Below are 17,162 nucleotides of genomic sequence, written 5' to 3'. Positions count from 1 at the left end.
CGATAGAGCTAGATATGAGCCCGAACGGGAATAGCTAAATGAAGAATGAGGGAAGAGGAGGGGCCAACGAGGTGCATGTCCGGCGACTCGACGCATCTTTAAACCCATGACTTCCACCACACCCATTTCGCTCTATTTCCTGTTAAAGTCGTTCCTGCGGCATCCTCTCGACGGTCCGTGAAACCATCCTCTCTGTCTCCCCGTCCTCCCGCCCATCCCTCCCAATTCTTCTTCTGCCTGAGATTTGCCGTCCCCCGTCCCCCGTCCCTTGTTCCCCTACTCTCATTCCCAAGCGATGGGATCCAGCTCATGGGCCACTACTTCGCCTCGACTCTAAAGTGGCTTCCGTGCCAAAATCTCGTGTTCCACTGATACGATCCCTCCAGTGTTTGTTTCGAGGACAAGGCAAAACGGCTCGGTCCGCTTGTTAATTCAAACTGTTGGTTTGGTTGGGTGTCAGAAGCAAGGATCACCGGTTCATGGAATGGATTCATGGACGGGAAAGCACAAAGACACCTGAATGTTGTGGAGGAACCACACACTGGACGACGCTAAATAAAGTTCAGGGGTGAGCAGGGAATTTTCTCCCCGATAACGCCTAAACCTGCCCCCCCGGGCCAGCCGCCCAGGGCGCAGAGACGCAGAGACGAACCACCCGAGGCACAGACCACCTACCTACGTAGGAGCCAGCCATCCGCTCCCAGTGGGGCGGGGGGCCGCCTGAGCACCCCTGAAGACCGCGTCTGGTGGGGCCTCGTATCGGGTACAACGACACTCTGCCTATTTTTGCTGGGTATTTAGGTACCGCGGTACCCACCCTCGGAATCCGCGGCCGTTCCCATTGTGCCCAAGCTTTCCGCCCAGGTTGCTCAGCATGGTGCCTCCGCGTGACGAGGACCATGACGGGAACAACTCCACGTACCACAACTACAACACGACGACCAACCGCACAAACAGTCACCTCAACACCCGCCCGTCGCCAGCTCCGCGTCTATGGTCACACATATCTAACTTCTCCCGCAAATCCTTTCGATCCTTCAGTTCCTCATTCGAGGCTGACGACGAGCAATCAAGTTCCGACGACGACTGCCTCCACGACTACCATCTCCGTTCCGGCCGAGGCGGGTACGGGTACGGCGGCATGAATGGCTACGATGATTTGGACGGGGATGCCGGCCGGCTTGGTCCCAGGTCATTTCTGCCATTAGGCCTAGAGAAATATCCAGGCGAAGATACTCGTCCGACGTCTCAAAAGGAGCTTGCTGGCTGGTATGCCTACTCATTTGCCGCCGAGACCTATGTCATTTGTGGTAAGTTGGTGCCTCACAGTTCTTTTTCTTGGTTGTTCTCCATCGATGATAGTATTGTGAGTCCATGCTAAAACCTACTCGCTCTTTGTAGCAATCGGTATGCCAGTGATCCCTCCCTTCCGTGAACACCCTCGAACCCATATCGCTGTGTACTTCTCACGATCAAAAAACGACGACGCGATCATCCTCCCCACCCATCTTTGCATACTAAACCATCGGTGCCGAGCCGATGACGTACTGACACTACCATCTTACAGGCTCCTTCATTCCGATTCTTCTAGAGACACTCGCGCGGGAGAACGGTGTTCTCGCGTCCGACCGAACGACACCATGTGGCACGAGCGATTCCAAAAGTGATGCGGATGGGCAGTGCATTGTCTACATCCTGGGCGTTGAAATCAACACGGCCAGCTTCGCCATGTACACCTTTTCCATCAGCGTTCTCATCCAGGCCCTCTTGGTGGTGAGCATCAGCTGCGCCGCCGATCATGGAAACTACCGCAAGAAGCTCCTCCTCGGCTTTGCCTGGACCGGCAGCTTGGCTGTCATGTTATACATCTTCGTCACCAAGGAGACCTATGTCCTTGGGGCCCTTTTGGCCATTGTTTCGAATACCTCCTTTGGGGCGTCGTTCGTACTCCTCAATTCCTTCCTGCCGCTCCTGGTTCGCTATCACCCCGAGACTCAGGCTTCCGCACAAATAGTCCAAGCACTGGACGCTGGTATTGTGGATACCGACCTCGAGTCTCGCGAGCCTGAAGAAGATGGTGTACCCCGGGACTCGGAATCGGTTGTGGGGGACATGACAAACTCGACATCAGGACTCCTATCTTCCGGAGCCCGTGACTGGGATGCCAACCGTCTTACGCGCAGCACAACTCATGAGGAACTCACCTCGATTGAATTGAACCTGTCGACCCAGTTGTCTTCGAAGGGCATTGGAATCGGATACTGCGCAGCTCTGTTTCTACAGTGTGTCGGCATTGGCATTTTGATTGCTCTGGGCAACTCGACCTGGGCCCTGCGGGTCGTGCTTTTCGTCGTCGGTACCTGGTGGGCGGTCTTCACCATCCCCGCTGCTGCGTGGCTGAGACCTCGACCGGGACCTCCCCTTTCTGCCGTGGTGGCGGGTGGCTTCAAGGGGTGGTGGACCTGGTTGGGCTATGTCGTCTACTCGTGGAAGTCACTGTTCAAGACCATTCGGCTCGCCCGCCGCTTGGTGGACATCGTTCTCTTCCTGGCCGCCTGGTTCCTCCTCTCGGATGCCATCGCCACCACCTCGTCGACGGCCATCCTCTTCGCCAAGACACAGCTCCACATGAAGCCGTGGGCTTTGGGCATGATCAACGTCACCTCGACGATGGCCGGCGTAGTCGGGGCATTCGGCTGGGCATTCATCTCGCGCCGCTTCGGACTTCAACCGCACCAGACCATCCTCGTCTGCATTGCCCTCTTCGAGCTGATCCCCCTCTACGGGCTCATTGGCTACCTACCCTTCGTAAAAGAGTGGGGCGTTTTCGGGCTGCAGCAGCCGTGGGAGATGTATCCGCTGGCTGCCGTTTACGGCTTCGTCCTGGGAGGGCTGAGCGGCTATTGTCGTTCGATCTATGGCGAGCTCATCCCTCCAGGATCTGAGGCGGCCTTCTACGCCTTGTACGCCATCACCGACAAGGGATCCAGCGTGTTTGGCCCCGCCATAGTGGGCGTCATCATTGACAAGTCTGGCGGCATCCGGCCAGCATTCTGGTTCCTGGCCTGTCTAGTAGGCTTCCCGGCTCCGTTGATCTGGTTTGTCAACGTGGACCGTGGAAAGCGGGAGGGCGAGAAACTGGCGAGGACGATCGAGGGCTTCGAAAGTCCTCTTGATGGCGAAGCGGAAGGTGAGGTGGATAGTGGGAGCGAGGACCGTCCCATTCTGAGCGCATACGACGACGACGACGAGCGTGAGGTGCACCGTAGGCATCATTAGGTCTCGACGATATATTGGGTCGCTTTCCTTTGTGTGGGCCATTCCTGTTTTTTAGTCTTTCCTTTCTCTTTGGCATAGCGATGGCGTCTTGTGCATTCCAACTGCATGGATACTATGCGGTCAGTTTCATCAGGGATTTATCGATGTATCATCGTATAATCTTCTTGCCACATCTAATATTAACTCTGCCGTTCATAAAGAAGAGGTATATCTTGTCGTCCTCGGCACTAGCAGCAGGGCAGTAGTATTTTGCGCTCGATAGAATTTTAAGGCCGATATATACGAAAGGGAGATTCTCACTCTCTGCTCCCTTCGTTGCGTGACTTTTTGTCCTTGTACTCCGTGAGGGGTTGGATTGACGAACGAGCGTGTTGTACTATTGGCCAGACTGACCGGAGATAAATGCACGTGATTGGAGAGATACGTGTAACGGTGTCCAATCGTTTTTTAGGGTGGCGGGTGAGCACAGACCGGTCAAAGGCGACTGGGGACTTGACTGCCTTGACCTACTTTTCCCCTCTCCCTTTGGAGTTACCGTACTCGAAGCCTTCTCTCGGGCGTATCGGCGAGTATTTTGCCGGCAAGTAATATCGCCAGCTCAACATTCTTCCCCTGTCCTTATCGTCATTTTGCGACTTCACCCTTGTGTCTGTTTCATGATTACTTCGCCATCACTTTTTCCTTTTCGGTGTCTTTGAGAGCAATTGCGATCACAGCAGCATTTTCATAAGCGCCATCATCCTAGCTCTCCACGCACGCAAGTACGCATCCATACCACGAGGCGCATCGACTAGAACCCAGGGGACTTTGTTCTCTGGAGTCCCTACCTGCCTGTCGGGCTGCGCAGCGACGATCCTGACGAACGAAACCCCCGGTCATTGACTTGCAGTCCAAAGCGGCAACGACTCGGCACCCATCCGTTCCAGCATCCGGTTTGCGACGCCTTGGTTTTCACATTGGTGAGGGAGGTCACGACGATTGAAACTTGACCAGAACCCATTGCAGGCCGGCCATCGCAAAATCCCGCGTCGTCTCAATTCGCCTGCATCCCCAGTACGAAACGCGACGCCCCTTCCTCCCAAGTCGCTGTCAGCCGCCAACCATGTCCACCAGCTCTCGGAAGCGAAGCCGTACGGAGCCATCGGTCGACGATGGCAGGGCTGAATGTCCCTTCACCATCATGTACGTGTCTCCCGAGGACAAGTCCAAGGGTCAGAAAGGCAAGAAGAGAAGAAAACAGTCAGAGCCGGAGGAAGAGGACATTGCCAAAGTTCAGAATTCGCCCTTTACGCCCTCGGGCAAGTTCAAGAACGACGAGACTTTGGACCTACACTATAGGGTGGAGCCCCGGGATAAGTGGATGGGCATGACGCGCTACAACAGCTTCGTCCGTACGTTGCCGAGAGAAGGCCGCGCATCTCTTCTCTTTCCCATCCCTTTCTCTTTCCGTCCTGTACGGCGCACTGACGTAGAGGGCGACCTCTCTCCTCATTAGTGAACCAGGCGAAGTATTTCAGCGAAGGATTCATCTACGTTGCCAACGACTCGACCATAGCGCCTAAGGAACCGCTCCAAAATGGCTCGGGCTTGCGGAGACAACCTGACGAGTGGGTGGCCCGCATCCTGGAAATCCGCGCCGCCGATGAACATCACGTATATGCTCGGGTTTACTGGATGTACTGGCCCGAGGAGATTCCGGTCGGAACAAAGGATGGCAACAAATATGTGTCAGGTCGCCAGCCATATCACGGACACAATGAATTAATTGCATCAAATCACAGTATGCCTGCCTCTACCCTCACATCGTAATCTTAGAGAAACAAAAGAAAGGACCGGGGGAAACAAAGTACGAGCAGCTAATTCGGGATAGTGGATGTAATCAATGTGGTGAGCGTAACGCAGGAGGCCAAGGTCAAGCAATGGTTCGAGGAGAACGATGAGGAGGTCCAAGATGCACTATATTGGAGACAGGCCTTTGACATCAGAAGCATGCAGCTTTCGGTGAGAAGTTCTTTCCTATTTTCTTGTGTTTCCGCTTCGCGCTAACTATGAGACAGTCGATTCAACGAACTTGCAAATGCGATCAGCCTGCGAATCCCGACAAAACCCTCATTGCCTGCTCGGATCCCAAGTGCAGCACCTGGCTCCACGAAGAGTGTCTCAAGCACGATGTACTCATGAGGACCTATGAATCTTTAGGCAGGGATAAGCCATATCAGAAGCCAGTCACGGAGAACACGGAGAACAGTGTTGCAGACAGTAGTGATAAGGCGGCAGGTAGGCCACTGAGCCCACCGGACAACGGGTCCGAGGTCCAGCAGTCGATAGATGCGAAGATGGGCAACGATTCCGACAATGGCATCACGGCCGAGCCGTCATCGCAATATCCTCCCACTGCGGGAACAGCGAAGAATAGTCGAGGGGAGGCTGTATCTGTCGACAAGTCGATTACCGCGGCTTCGAAAACGGGGAGAAAGCCGCAAGGGAAGAAGAAGAAGATGGATGCCAGCTCCAAGCCATACGAGGGCCTCTTTGAGGTTGCGCTAAAACTGGCCGAGAGTCCGTCGGTAGTGGAGATTCGTGATCTCCGGGAAAATGTCAAGGGCGGCGAGAAGACGTGGACTGAGCCATTGGCCTGCCTGGTGTGTGGCGCGATGATCAGTTGACACGGCAAGGGGTGACCAGTCGACATGGACGATAGCAGGACTTGCGGGTACAGTGTACAGTCCGTATGTCAGTTCTCCGTCAGCTTGTAATTATTATGAAAGAGGCGGTACGGTGGGCTATTATGACTGGGTATTGTCGCTGCCGCAAGACGACCGACCGTCTGGGCTCTAGGGAAAGGGGCAAGATGTTCTATGCGCATGGCATGCCACGGCCGATACCGCTTCTGGGGTTTTCGCGGCGTTCTAGAAAGCTTGTTGGAGTACATTGGGAGCAGGTTGCTTGTCAGGAGAGTTTGCCTTTTTGGAGTAGAATCCATTTATTGGGTTGTATGTGAGAAGAAGCAGCTGCTCTGGAGCCGGGGTGCCAGCGGAGAGGAAGCAGCTGTCTATCAAACAAGGGGCCTCGAAAGACGAGGCGATGAGGAGGCCGAGCATCTTTGTGCAATACCAATGTTGATCAGCCATGTTGCGACGGCCTGTTCTTCTCGAGATATTGGACGTATTGGAATGAATGACATGATGTTCTGGAAGTGATGGTGACTCTACATTCACAAGGCGGAGTCTTCTTGTCGAGTTGTGTGTTTTGAAGCATTACAAGGAGGACGGTTCAAGATGTGATGCTCTGGGCGATGTAGACAGAGGTCGAGTTGGGTGTGCTTCTTTAGGTACCTAGAGCTCTGGTGGGCTCGCCGTTCTACCCCGCTAGCTTAGGTACCTACCCGGGAGGGGGGGTTTCTAGGTCAGAGCTCGGACAGAGACTTTTGCTCTGACCAGAGCCAGGACAGAGAAATTTCTGTCGACATGATGTTCTAAGACTGTTGACAGATTGACCAGTTATCGGGCTCTGTCCTATACCCCCCCAAACCCGGGTAGGTACCTAGCGTATCGGTACCTGGGGAGAGTTCGTATACGGAGTACTTTCGAATTAGAGTGGGCCCCGCTCCTCTCTACTCCGTAGCTTCGACCTTCTTGGGTACAAGTACACTTCCAGCCGATCAGCCTCCTCCTGGACGCCTACCTTACAAGACAGCCTCGCCGTGAGACTATCAAAACGACCGAGAAGATACCCCTCCGGCCCTCAAACAAGCGTCTACCCGCCGGCCCGTTCCTACATAATAGACTGTCGCCCCTGTCAAAAATGGCAACCGCTGACCCATTTGATGCGGCGCTGTAAGCCTCCATCCCCTCCCCCCAAATTGCTTTACGCAAAGTGCCGTCCGCCGACCTCATTACCACGGTATCATCCACTGTATCACCCATTGCACAAACATTCCGGGACGATGGCTAACTTCAGTGACCGTCTAGTGACCTCCTCCGGCGCCTCAATCCGAAACACACCACTTCGCACCTGAATTCCATCATCTCCCTCGCTCCAGACCTGACCGAGGACCTCCTCTCCTCCGTCGACCAACCCCTCGGAGTGCGCGGCTGCCGCCAGTCAGGTCGAGACTACCTTCTCTGCGATTACAATCGCGACGGCGACAGCTACCGCTCTCCCTGGAGCAATGAATTCGACCCGCCGCTAGACGAGGCTGGTCTGGGCGGCGTCTCAGGCGCTGGGAACGACGGGGCCGGCGAAGGGGCTGTCCCTTCGGAGCGGGTCCGTAAGATGGAGATCAAGGCCAACGAAGCCTTTGACGTATATCGCGACCTTTACTACGAGGGGGGTGTCAGCAGCGTCTATTTTTGGAATCTCGACGATGGGTTCGCTGGAGTTGTCCTGTTGAAGAAGCGTACGTAACCAAGTGCCTGTGCCCCCTTTTCTTATCTTCTTTATCCCCCCCCCGCTTTTCCCTTCTTTCTCTTTTTTATGGCCAGAAGCCTACTAGTTGTATCTCACTTCTTCATGGCTGCTTCGTTTTGTTTGTTTGGAATATCTACGGTCAAACCGAGCGGGAGCTGACGAGACGGACTACAGTGTCGAACCCCGGAAGCACCTCGGAAGGTGTATGGGACTCGATCCATGTCTTCGAGGCCATTGAACGCGGCCGGTCCACGCAGTACAAGCTCACCTCGACAGTGATCCTCAACCTATCGTCGAGCGGTACGGCCCTGGGCGAAATGGACCTCAGTGGCAACATGACGCGGCAGATTGAACAGGAGCTTCCCGTGGATGGGGACGAGAGCCACATTATCAACATCGGCAGGCTCGTCGAAGACATGGAGCTCAAGATGAGGAACCTGCTGCAGGAGGTGTACTTTGGCAAGGCCAAGGATGTCGTGGGCGATTTGCGCAGCGTCGGAAGCCTGAGCGAAGCGGGCAGGGACAGGGAAGCACAGCGAGAGATTATTGGCAGCATGCGGAGGTGAGAGGGGACGTCTGGTTCCCTTTTTTATTTTTATTTTTTATTGTATTTTTTTACGCAGATTCTTTTATTTCCCCATGCAAAGCAAAGAGAGACAAGACATGCATTGTTGGCCGGCCCGCTTGATTCTGTGTGCTTTCGAGCGAGACCTACTCAAGCGACTCGGTCACGAGCAGGGGATGGATCTTTCTTCCATATCCGTTGCGTACACACACTTTGTCGCCAACTTCTCTCCGTGCTGCTTGATCCGAACAAGTCAGGGATGGCCGACGCAGACCAAGAAGGGCCAGCATGGTCTGCCATATGAAGGTGGGAGAGGAGTAATCGTCCAAAATAGGCACAGACAAGCCTATAGTTCCAGGAGAAGGCAAATACGTCCGCATGCTGGGCCAGTCCAGTCGCCTTCTTGCTTCGGGGCCCAGATTCTGTAACTGTGTGCGGCGCGGCAGAGTTTCCCTTGGATTGGTGACTTCGGATATGGCATGTACTCGGGGGAGAATACCCATTGAGGATGAAGAGGGCCAACGTCGGCGGAGGGGTGAATTGGCGCGATGCGGGACGACTGAAAATACGGTATGCTTTGCCCCTGTCACGCTACGGGTGACGATGGGACCCGTACCATCTTACTTGGTTCCATCGTACGTTGCCGATGGGCGTTCATCGAGATCCATAGACAACGCTCGATCCGATGAGCTGAGAGTCTTGAGACGGACCCTCCGAGGTATCCCAAAGGAGATTAGGTGTGCAGCACGAGGACCACTCGTCTACTCTCACCTTCTACCCGACAGGTTAAGTCGAGGACGCGATGGCAATGGTCGGCCCCACTATCTCCGAGGACGCGGGACTTGGCGGTTGAGACCCCTAGACTGACGGGGGGTTCAAGCGCGCAAGAACTCCCCCACATCGTCTGGAGAAGACCTGCATCCAGTCCAAGCTCGCGCTGTGCAAAATTGATGTCTCATCGATTACCAAGCACGATAGACTGTACAACGTACAATGTAGGTAATAGCTCCTCGTGGCAGGCCACGCGACGAAGTGAGAGTGGCGTCAAAGCATCTGGACATGTTAGTGGTTACCTAGTCGGGTCAAAGAGTCAGAAGCGTAGGAGTTGAGATTCGAGCGCCGCTCTACGGAGTACCTACCGAGGCGGTGTGATCCCAAACAGACTGGCCCTCCTTGGAGTCGTATCCTATAACTACCCAAGAAGAATCTCAGGCGCTCTGTAAACTCCCGTCATGACGTCGGCCAGGTAGGTGTTTCTGCCCCGGCTCACCTAAGCGAGCAGCGCTAAAGTCGGTCGGAAACAACTGGAGCTCCAAGAATAACCGCTTGACATGGTGTTGGGAGCTCGACTTTAACAAACTTGCGCTAGGATCTTGGGACCCGAGGAGAACATTATTCGGCGAAGTATCTCGGGATCGTAGCTAGCAGATCCCCAGAGCTACGGATACGGGACCCAATCCTAGTGCCTGGAAAGGAAAAGGGGCGATAGTGCTGTAGAATACTACCTTATTTTTCCTGGCAATGTTTTTGTCCTTTCAGCACTTGACACGAAGTAGAAGCCAAATCTTCTCCATCACGTGATACATATAATACCTTGCGTCAAACCGCTTTCGACGAAATATTGATGCCCCTTTCCTGTGACCTACCTGTGACACATTCTGCATTTTCTCCCCCCTCCATGCCCCCGCCTCCGCCTCCACCCCTGTCCGAGCCCCCCCTGCAACTGCATTTTTAGGTGCGATCAGGTACGTTCTGTAATTAATTAGTGCTGTAATCAAGCGGCCCCCCAAAACCCACAACCCCCCTTTTCTCCCCTCACGACCTCCGTACCCCTTCCTACCTTAACCTGATGATCACCTCCTCCCTTTTCCGTTGGCTTCTGTCTCCTCTTCCTTGATCAGTATAGGACCAGGGTGCCTTGTGTAGCGTAAGTATTTCTATTCCTCTTCCTGAGAACCTTTTCCTCCTAACTTCCACAACGATTACCCCCAACACCGACATCGTTCGTCTTCTTTTTTTACGAATAGAATACCTGCTCTTGTTCATTCCACCTCGGCCAATTCACCATCTGACTGCGGGTACGGATTACTGCACTTGCATCGTTGGGCCCGGCCCCCGCCCCCCTTTGGTCTGATCTCCCCTCTGCGAGCTGCAGCCCACTGCCCAATCCTTGGACTCAAAAGACCGGTTTCTTCTCCTGGCGACACTGCCCTCCACCCACTTGTGGTACTTTACCGGCAAACGAGAGACATTTCCCCTCCCTGGCTCATTAGGTATTCCGATATGTCGAGGACCCCGCGCTATCGTTCGACAGTCGAACCCCGAGAGGGAAAGACTGCGAACGTCCATTTTCTTGCATCCGCATTAACACCACCCCCTTCTAGATTCTCCAGGCTCAACCTGCACCGAGACGACGAGACGAAGCAGCGAGGACCCGAACCGACACATCTTTTCGCCCCACGCTGCAGACGACTTTATACGACCATCCCCTCTGTAGGGCAGTAACTTTGACTTGGCCCGACAACTCGAGACGACGTCGCTGCACACAACCATGGCGGAAAAGCCCTCGGTCCTCATCATCGGAGGGCTCGGCTACATTGGCCGGTTCCTCGCTCTCCACATTCACGAGAATGATCTCGCGTCCGAGGTCAGGATTGTTGACAAGGCTCTGCCTCAGTTGGCATGGCTCGCCCCGGAGTTCGAGGAGGCCTGCGCAGGTTCCAAGTTTATACAGGCCGACGCCAGTAGAGAACGTACGTGTCGTTTTCCTTTTTCTTTGCATGTTTTGACATGGCAAGCTCGCCAGCCAGCGGCGTCAATCAACCCTGTACTCCTTTTTTCCCCCCTTTCCCCCCCCCCCCTTTTTTTTTTTTTTTTTTGGTTCGCGTACTCATTCCGGTCCCGGCTGCGACGCGTGCGCTGACAGTGACGTTTTGAAATAGAATCACTATCGCGCATCTTCGACCGGAGTGATGGAAAGCAGTGGGATTACGTCTTCAACTGCGGCGGCGAAACGCGGTACTCTCAGGAGGACGAGGTATACAAACTGCGCTCGCTAGGACTATCCGTGGCGGTGGCCAAGGAGGCGGCCAAGCGCAAGGTCAAGGCGTTCGTCGAGCTCAGCACGGGCATGGTGTACAAGTCCGACTCGTCGCCCAGCAAGGAGGGTGATAAGCTGAAACCGTGGAGCAAAATCGCTGTCTACAAACTGCAGGCCGAAGAAGAACTGGCCAAGATCGAAGGGTAAGCCGCGAGAGGACACGAGTGCCCTCTTTTCTTTTCCCCTTTTCTTTTGTACTTCCTCTTCTCCCGTCCATTCTGCCCTTTCTCTCCTGATTTCTGATCACCCCATTCCTTTCTGGGTATTTCTCAGACTAACATGGATGTTGCAAAAAGACTGAGTCTCATCATCGTGCGTCTCGCACACGTGTACGGCCCGTACGCGTCTCAATGGGTAGCGACGGCGCTGTGCATGGCCCGTGTCTACCAGTACCTAGAACAGGAGATGAAGTGGTTATGGACTAGGGAATTGCGGACCAACACGGCGCACATCCACGACGTGACGCGGGCGCTGTGGGCTGTGGCGCGGTGGTATGACACCGAGGGTGGCAAGACGTCGTGGGACTCCAGCTTGGGAGCGCCGACATTCAACGTGGTGGACAAGGGGACGACGACGCAGGGGACCATGGCGGACATCATCGGGGAATTGTTTAACATCGACACGGGCTTCCAAGGACAGCTGATCAGTACTTTCGCACGGCTTAGTCTGGACAGCGTGGTGGACGACGTCAATGATGAGTTGCTGGGTCCCTGGGCGGAGCTGTTGGAGAAGGCGGGAATCTCGCGGCCCGGCCCGTTGACCCCCTTCTTGGAGAAGGAGCTGATCAAAGATACGGACCTGAGCATGGATGGGTCACGCCTGGAACAGGTGGTGGGGTTCCAGTATGAGAAGCCGGCGATGAGCAAGGAGTTGTTGGAAGAGGTCATTGAGAGTTACAAGAAGATGAACTGGTGGCCATGACGAGAGGGAAGGGGTGAGGGGTGAGGGGTCAGGGGTGAGGAGAATTGGTTCCTGACCACACCAGCCAATCAGGAGGGGGGAGGGCTGGAGGATCAGAACAACAGACGATGACCATGACGACAACGCGACCGAGCCACCGTTACGCTTGAGCTAGGTAGGGAGTACGGCGAACCGGCCCTAGCTCTGGAGAACCGATTGGCATGGACGGGGGCTTTGACCTGGGGCCGACCAGTATTTATGTTGGACCAACGACACGCTACACAGGAAGCATATTTACGCATCTGTGGATACCAACTAGCGTCATTCCATAGACTACTACCATGACACTTAATACACATTCGTACTTTACTTATGTATAAATTAAGAAGAAAGAAGAAGGAAAAGAAGATGAAGAAAAGGTGAACGAGTGTTCGGTCTTAGTAGAATGGAGTAGGTAGTGATGATGATGAGTAATAAAGGACCGTGGATCATAATACGCAAAGGTAGCTATTATACCAAGTCGGTCCTACCGTATTAACCCGCGTTGTTCACCAACGGCGCTTTTCTCTATAGGTATCTAGTAACAAGTAGCTCCCCTATAAAATCTTAATATCTATATCAGCAAAATTACAAGAAAGACGGAAAATTTCCTTAATATATATGCGTATCAGTATATAACCTGCCTTATAAAAATTAGCTATATATTGGTTTGATTGGAAATAACTACACGTGTATAGGGGGACAGGGGTTAATACGGTACCTGTGATACCACAGAGAGGGGCAGCTACAGCAAGCTGCAGGACGGTCTGTTTCAACTTCTAAAAATAGTAATAATCGATTAATAGGTTCACCCGGGCCGTAGAAGTCTTCTACCTAGTAGTACGATTTGTATATAGGCGTGTGCAGATGTAATTAAGCAGGGTCATAGGGCACACATATAAAAACCTGATCTGTATAGCCCTGTATATATCCACATAACTATCGTAGTGTCTATTTAGAAGAGGAATCCATATCTATATAGCGCTGTATATATCCGTATAACTATCGCAGGGCCTATTTAGAAGAGGCATCTACGCTAACGGTTATATAATAGTCTGTATAATAACGCTCCTAACTATGCTTGTTTGCCCTGACGTTAAGGTCTATTATACTATTCTTTTCGATACTAATCCCGATTAGTCAGTATACGCTAAATACGGTATAGGCCGGTTCGAGTCTATACTCCTTAAGAACGAATCAACACCTCCTATTAACGACGATAACACGGTTATCGACTTAACCGCAGACACTCCTCCCCGCTTAAAGCGCGAAGATACGGAACCGAAGGCGCTTTATACACCCGGCGCCGTCGCGTAGGCGTAGGTATAGGGCAGAGTGCTTTTAACTGCGTTTCGAACCGGCGAGGCGTAGCGTAGGGCTAGTATCTAATTAACACGGAAAGAAAAGCAGCCGTAGGCTATAAAGGAGATTAGTATTAGCCTATATAGCGGCGAGTACTACGTTTAAGATATCGGTGGTATAGATATCTTAAAGTTTATAAAGATTAGAGGATAAAAAATTACCGGCCGTGTTTCGATTATACTAGACTAGACTTTTCCGAACCACTAAGACTTTATACGCTACCTTATAAGCCAGTTTATATCCGATAAATACTAGTTTAACCAGGACCTTACGGTCTTTCTATACGATTAGAAGAACCCGAAAACCGTTATCTTCTTCCGTAATAAGGCGTATAACACTATAACGCCCCGTGCATTTCTACGCGAATCTAGTCTCGGTTTTATAAAGGAATATTATCTTACCTTCCTCCGAAAGACTAAGGTACCCGCCCCGGTAAAGCTAACCTTAGGTAAACGGAATAATATAAAAGGAAATAACGACGACGAGGAGGTGCCGATCGCTATAAAGAAGGAAGTCGGAAAGGGGACCCGTGCGAAAAAGCAGACCGGAAAGGGGAAAGGGAAATAAGCCGTAAAGGTAACGGTAAAGACCGAACCGTAGGTTAAGACCGAGCCGTAGGTGGTTAAGACTGAGATAGTACCGGATACCTACGCGTAGGCTTATATAGAAGAGGAGGATCACGGTATGGAGGAATACGGTATAGAGGAATAGGAGGCGGGTAAAAATAAGGTGCCACTATTAATAATAGATCTTCGCGGCCGGAAGCGTATATTTTTAATAACTTCCGACACGGAGCCTTAGATTAGAATTAATTCCTTAGATTAGAATTAATTACTACCCTCGCTTTTTATATCCGAAAAGGCTAAATTAGTCTTATTAGTTCCTGTTATAGACTATTCTATATCTAAGCCCTCCTTTTCGAGTAGGTCCTTTATAGCCGCGATACCACTATAAGGCGCGGATAATAATAAAAGCTAGGGTTCGGTCTTCGCGGCCACGTACGTATTTAGACTATTACGTATATAACTATATAGAGGAAGCGCAGGATACTCTTTACCGTTTATAGTTAGTATCTCTTAGAGGCTACCCGCGGTGGACTTAAGCGCTAAGTATACTGCTATAATATCTGTAGGCAGATATGTATTAAGCTATTAAAGATCTTCTATAAGGGCGTTTTCTAGTATACGAAGCCGTATAGGATCCGGCTATACTCGGAAGTCCTGTGTAGCCTAGTAGTAAAGTACCTAAGGCTTACTAGTGATAATATACGGCCGAGAACGCTATACGCGGATACGGTAGCTATTATAGACCCGTATAAATCGTGTAAAGTCGGTACGTATAAGTGGTATATATATATAAAGCAGCGTAATACGGTCGGTAATCGAACGGTTATCGAAAAGGCCGTTTTCGGAGAGGTAAATAAAATACTCCTGGATATATATTAGTAAAGGAATATAATACTAATCAAGTAGTAGTATAATAATTACTTACCCTTTAATATACCGAATAGGACTAATAGAGTCTATTCCACTATACCTCGATACGTTAATTATAGATACTCTTCCTAAATATCCAGTAGTCTTTAAACTTAATCGGAATATCCTCGCCGGCTATGTTCTTCTTTATACACGACTATACAGATATATACTAGTATACGCCGGCTAAGAGTATTATCTCTTTGCCCTGATCTGACCGAATAAACCGCGGGAGAAATCCAGTCTAACGTATAATATGGATATACTGCGTAAGGATATTCCTAGCAGTATACGCCGATACTCTAACGTAGAACTAAGTTATAAATCGGGCGTAGGCATTAATACCGGCGTAGATCTCGAAGCCGAAGGGAAGTAGCTTATCGTACGTATTAATAGACCGAATAAAATTCGGCCCGGGCGTTATCTAGCCCTTTCTACGGTACCGTATCTCCTTTATACGGGCCGTAACCTCTTCTAGGAATAGTTCTAAGAAGATACGGTAAAGAGTATCGCGGCTAATTATAAAGCCCTTCTACCGTATAAATATATAGAGCTATATAGCACTAAGCCCCCGCGTAAAGGATATATCAGGATTATTACCCTCGAAGAACTCTTTGGCTTTTGCTTTTACCTCCTTAATCCGTGGCGTATCCTGCCGTTGCTATAACTTATTACTTTTTCGAATACCTTCGAGTCCGAACTTCGATATCCGGAAGCCCTCGGTCTATAGCTATTGTAGTAGTTCGGTATTATCGAGGTTATCGTAAAAAAGCTTATATACGCGTTGAATAAGATCCGTTAATATAACTATATGTGTTTAGCGCGAGAGGCCCTAGGCCTTATACCGGTGCTATAGTAAGGTACGGCTAATCGTTATTTCTATTTACTATCGTATATAGTCGTAAATAAAGTCGTCGGAAAAGCCCTCTTCGAAGCGGCGGCAGATCTCCTCGCGAAGAGGTTTAAGGTCCTATCGTTTACCTCGTATATTGGTGGTGTTATATACAGAGCTATACGGAGAGGTAGGAGGCAAGAAGACACTGAAAACCTTTCTAGTAAGGCTTAGTTAGATTAAATAAGCAGAGAAATATAATAAGGGTAATTATATTTTACTTAAAGGAAGACTAGTAAGTACTATATATATAAAAGTATAAATTTACTATATAAGTGTTACTAATAATATATATATATATATATATATATATATATATATAAGTAAAAGTATATAAAATAGAAGTATAAAAATAAGGGAAATTAATAACTATTATTAGTATATTTTGCTTTTATAGTATTATATTTTCGTTATTATTTTATTCGTATTATATAAGGCATAAAAGGTATTTTATAGCCTAATATATATAATAATATACTATATTTACTATTATAAAGTCGTATACTAGCTATTATATATCTTAATATATCACGTTTTCTATATATTAGTTTATATTATTATATAAGTAAGTTATTAGATAAATACTAAGTCTAAGAGTAATAATAAAGTTTATATTTATAGTCTTTATATAATATATAGTATATCTAAAAGACTATTTATAATAAGACTCTTATGAGTAATGAAGTACTAAAGGTAGACTTAAATAATCAGAGTATTATATTTTTAAAGACCTTAATATATTAAACTATAAGGTTATAAGGAAGTATCTACTTTATATTTCTAGTTAAAGATTATTAGAATAATATATTATTAATAACTAGTAATTAGCATTACTAATAAATTAATTTAAATAGTTAATTTATATCCCCGGTTTAGTGAATTGGTTCATTCTCTAATATTAATTAGCGTAGTATTAGTCCGGTTCTAGACGAATAGAAATTCAGGAAAAATAAAAAAAGAATTATAGCTATATTTTTAAAGAACAGCATAAGCTACTAACTAACGCCTATAACAGGAACCAAACGTATAACGTCTAACTATAATAGTTAGTAGTATACTATTATAATATATAGCCTATAGCTTATAATTATATAATATATATCGTATTCCTATATACCTTTATAATAACTACTATAGTGA

General features: G+C 49.7%; 4 protein-coding genes across 4 annotated transcripts; all 4 read left to right on the top strand.

The window, feature by feature from the left end:
* Window positions 1-874: 874 nt before the first annotated feature.
* On the top strand, window positions 875-3,279 carry SODALDRAFT_283703 (hypothetical protein; the record flags this gene model as incomplete). Its single annotated transcript, XM_028608428.1, has 2 exons — window positions 875-1,310; window positions 1,568-3,279. The coding sequence occupies 2 exons, from the start codon at window positions 875-877 to the stop codon at window positions 3,277-3,279; spliced, it is 2,148 nt and encodes a 715-aa protein (XP_028463264.1).
* A 916-nt stretch (window positions 3,280-4,195) lies between these two features.
* On the top strand, window positions 4,196-6,041 carry SODALDRAFT_66696 (hypothetical protein). The gene is made up of 4 exons (XM_028615570.1): window positions 4,196-4,670; window positions 4,775-5,059; window positions 5,150-5,280; window positions 5,337-6,041. The coding sequence occupies exons 1-4, from the start codon at window positions 4,382-4,384 to the stop codon at window positions 5,943-5,945; spliced, it is 1,314 nt and encodes a 437-aa protein (XP_028463263.1). The 5' UTR covers window positions 4,196-4,381; the 3' UTR covers window positions 5,946-6,041.
* A 970-nt stretch (window positions 6,042-7,011) lies between these two features.
* SODALDRAFT_328800 (F-actin capping protein beta subunit) lies at window positions 7,012-8,371 on the top strand. Its single transcript, XM_028610777.1, has 3 exons — window positions 7,012-7,115; window positions 7,251-7,678; window positions 7,864-8,371. The coding sequence occupies exons 1-3, from the start codon at window positions 7,084-7,086 to the stop codon at window positions 8,253-8,255; spliced, it is 852 nt and encodes a 283-aa protein (XP_028463262.1). The 5' UTR covers window positions 7,012-7,083; the 3' UTR covers window positions 8,256-8,371.
* A 2,053-nt stretch (window positions 8,372-10,424) lies between these two features.
* SODALDRAFT_328798 (NAD dependent epimerase/dehydratase) lies at window positions 10,425-12,394 on the top strand. Its single transcript, XM_028610776.1, has 3 exons — window positions 10,425-11,007; window positions 11,197-11,497; window positions 11,651-12,394. Exons 1-3 carry the CDS (start codon window positions 10,806-10,808, stop codon window positions 12,273-12,275), a joined length of 1,128 nt encoding a protein of 375 aa, XP_028463261.1. The 5' UTR covers window positions 10,425-10,805; the 3' UTR covers window positions 12,276-12,394.
* The last annotated feature ends 4,768 nt before the right edge of the window (window positions 12,395-17,162 follow it).

This window comes from Sodiomyces alkalinus (assembly GCF_003711515.1).
Source record: "Sodiomyces alkalinus F11 unplaced genomic scaffold SODALscaffold_11, whole genome shotgun sequence".
Classification (NCBI taxonomy): Eukaryota; Fungi; Ascomycota; class Sordariomycetes; order Glomerellales; family Plectosphaerellaceae; genus Sodiomyces; species Sodiomyces alkalinus.
Note: the sequence above shows the minus strand (reverse complement) of the source record. Positions and strands in the feature narration are given on the sequence as shown.

Excerpts from the sequence above, each read along its gene's own strand:
- SODALDRAFT_66696 (XM_028615570.1), top strand. The coding sequence starts at position 4,382 with ATGTCCACCAGCTCTCGGAAGCGAAGCCGTACGGAGCCATCGGTCGAC. Across the intron at positions 4,671-4,774 it reads GCGCTACAACAGCTTCGTCC|TGAACCAGGCGAAGTATTTC; the intron begins GTACGTTGCCGA and ends TCTCCTCATTAG. Across the intron at positions 5,281-5,336 it reads TCAGAAGCATGCAGCTTTCG|TCGATTCAACGAACTTGCAA; the intron begins GTGAGAAGTTCT and ends ACTATGAGACAG.
- SODALDRAFT_328800 (XM_028610777.1), top strand. The coding sequence starts at position 7,084 with ATGGCAACCGCTGACCCATTTGATGCGGCGCT. Across the intron at positions 7,116-7,250 it reads GACCCATTTGATGCGGCGCT|TGACCTCCTCCGGCGCCTCA; the intron begins GTAAGCCTCCAT and ends GTGACCGTCTAG. Across the intron at positions 7,679-7,863 it reads AGTTGTCCTGTTGAAGAAGC|TGTCGAACCCCGGAAGCACC; the intron begins GTACGTAACCAA and ends GACGGACTACAG.
- SODALDRAFT_328798 (XM_028610776.1), top strand. The coding sequence starts at position 10,806 with ATGGCGGAAAAGCCCTCGGTCCTCATCATCGGAGGGCTCGGCTACATT. Across the intron at positions 11,008-11,196 it reads GGCCGACGCCAGTAGAGAAC|AATCACTATCGCGCATCTTC; the intron begins GTACGTGTCGTT and ends GTTTTGAAATAG. Across the intron at positions 11,498-11,650 it reads GAACTGGCCAAGATCGAAGG|ACTGAGTCTCATCATCGTGC; the intron begins GTAAGCCGCGAG and ends TGTTGCAAAAAG.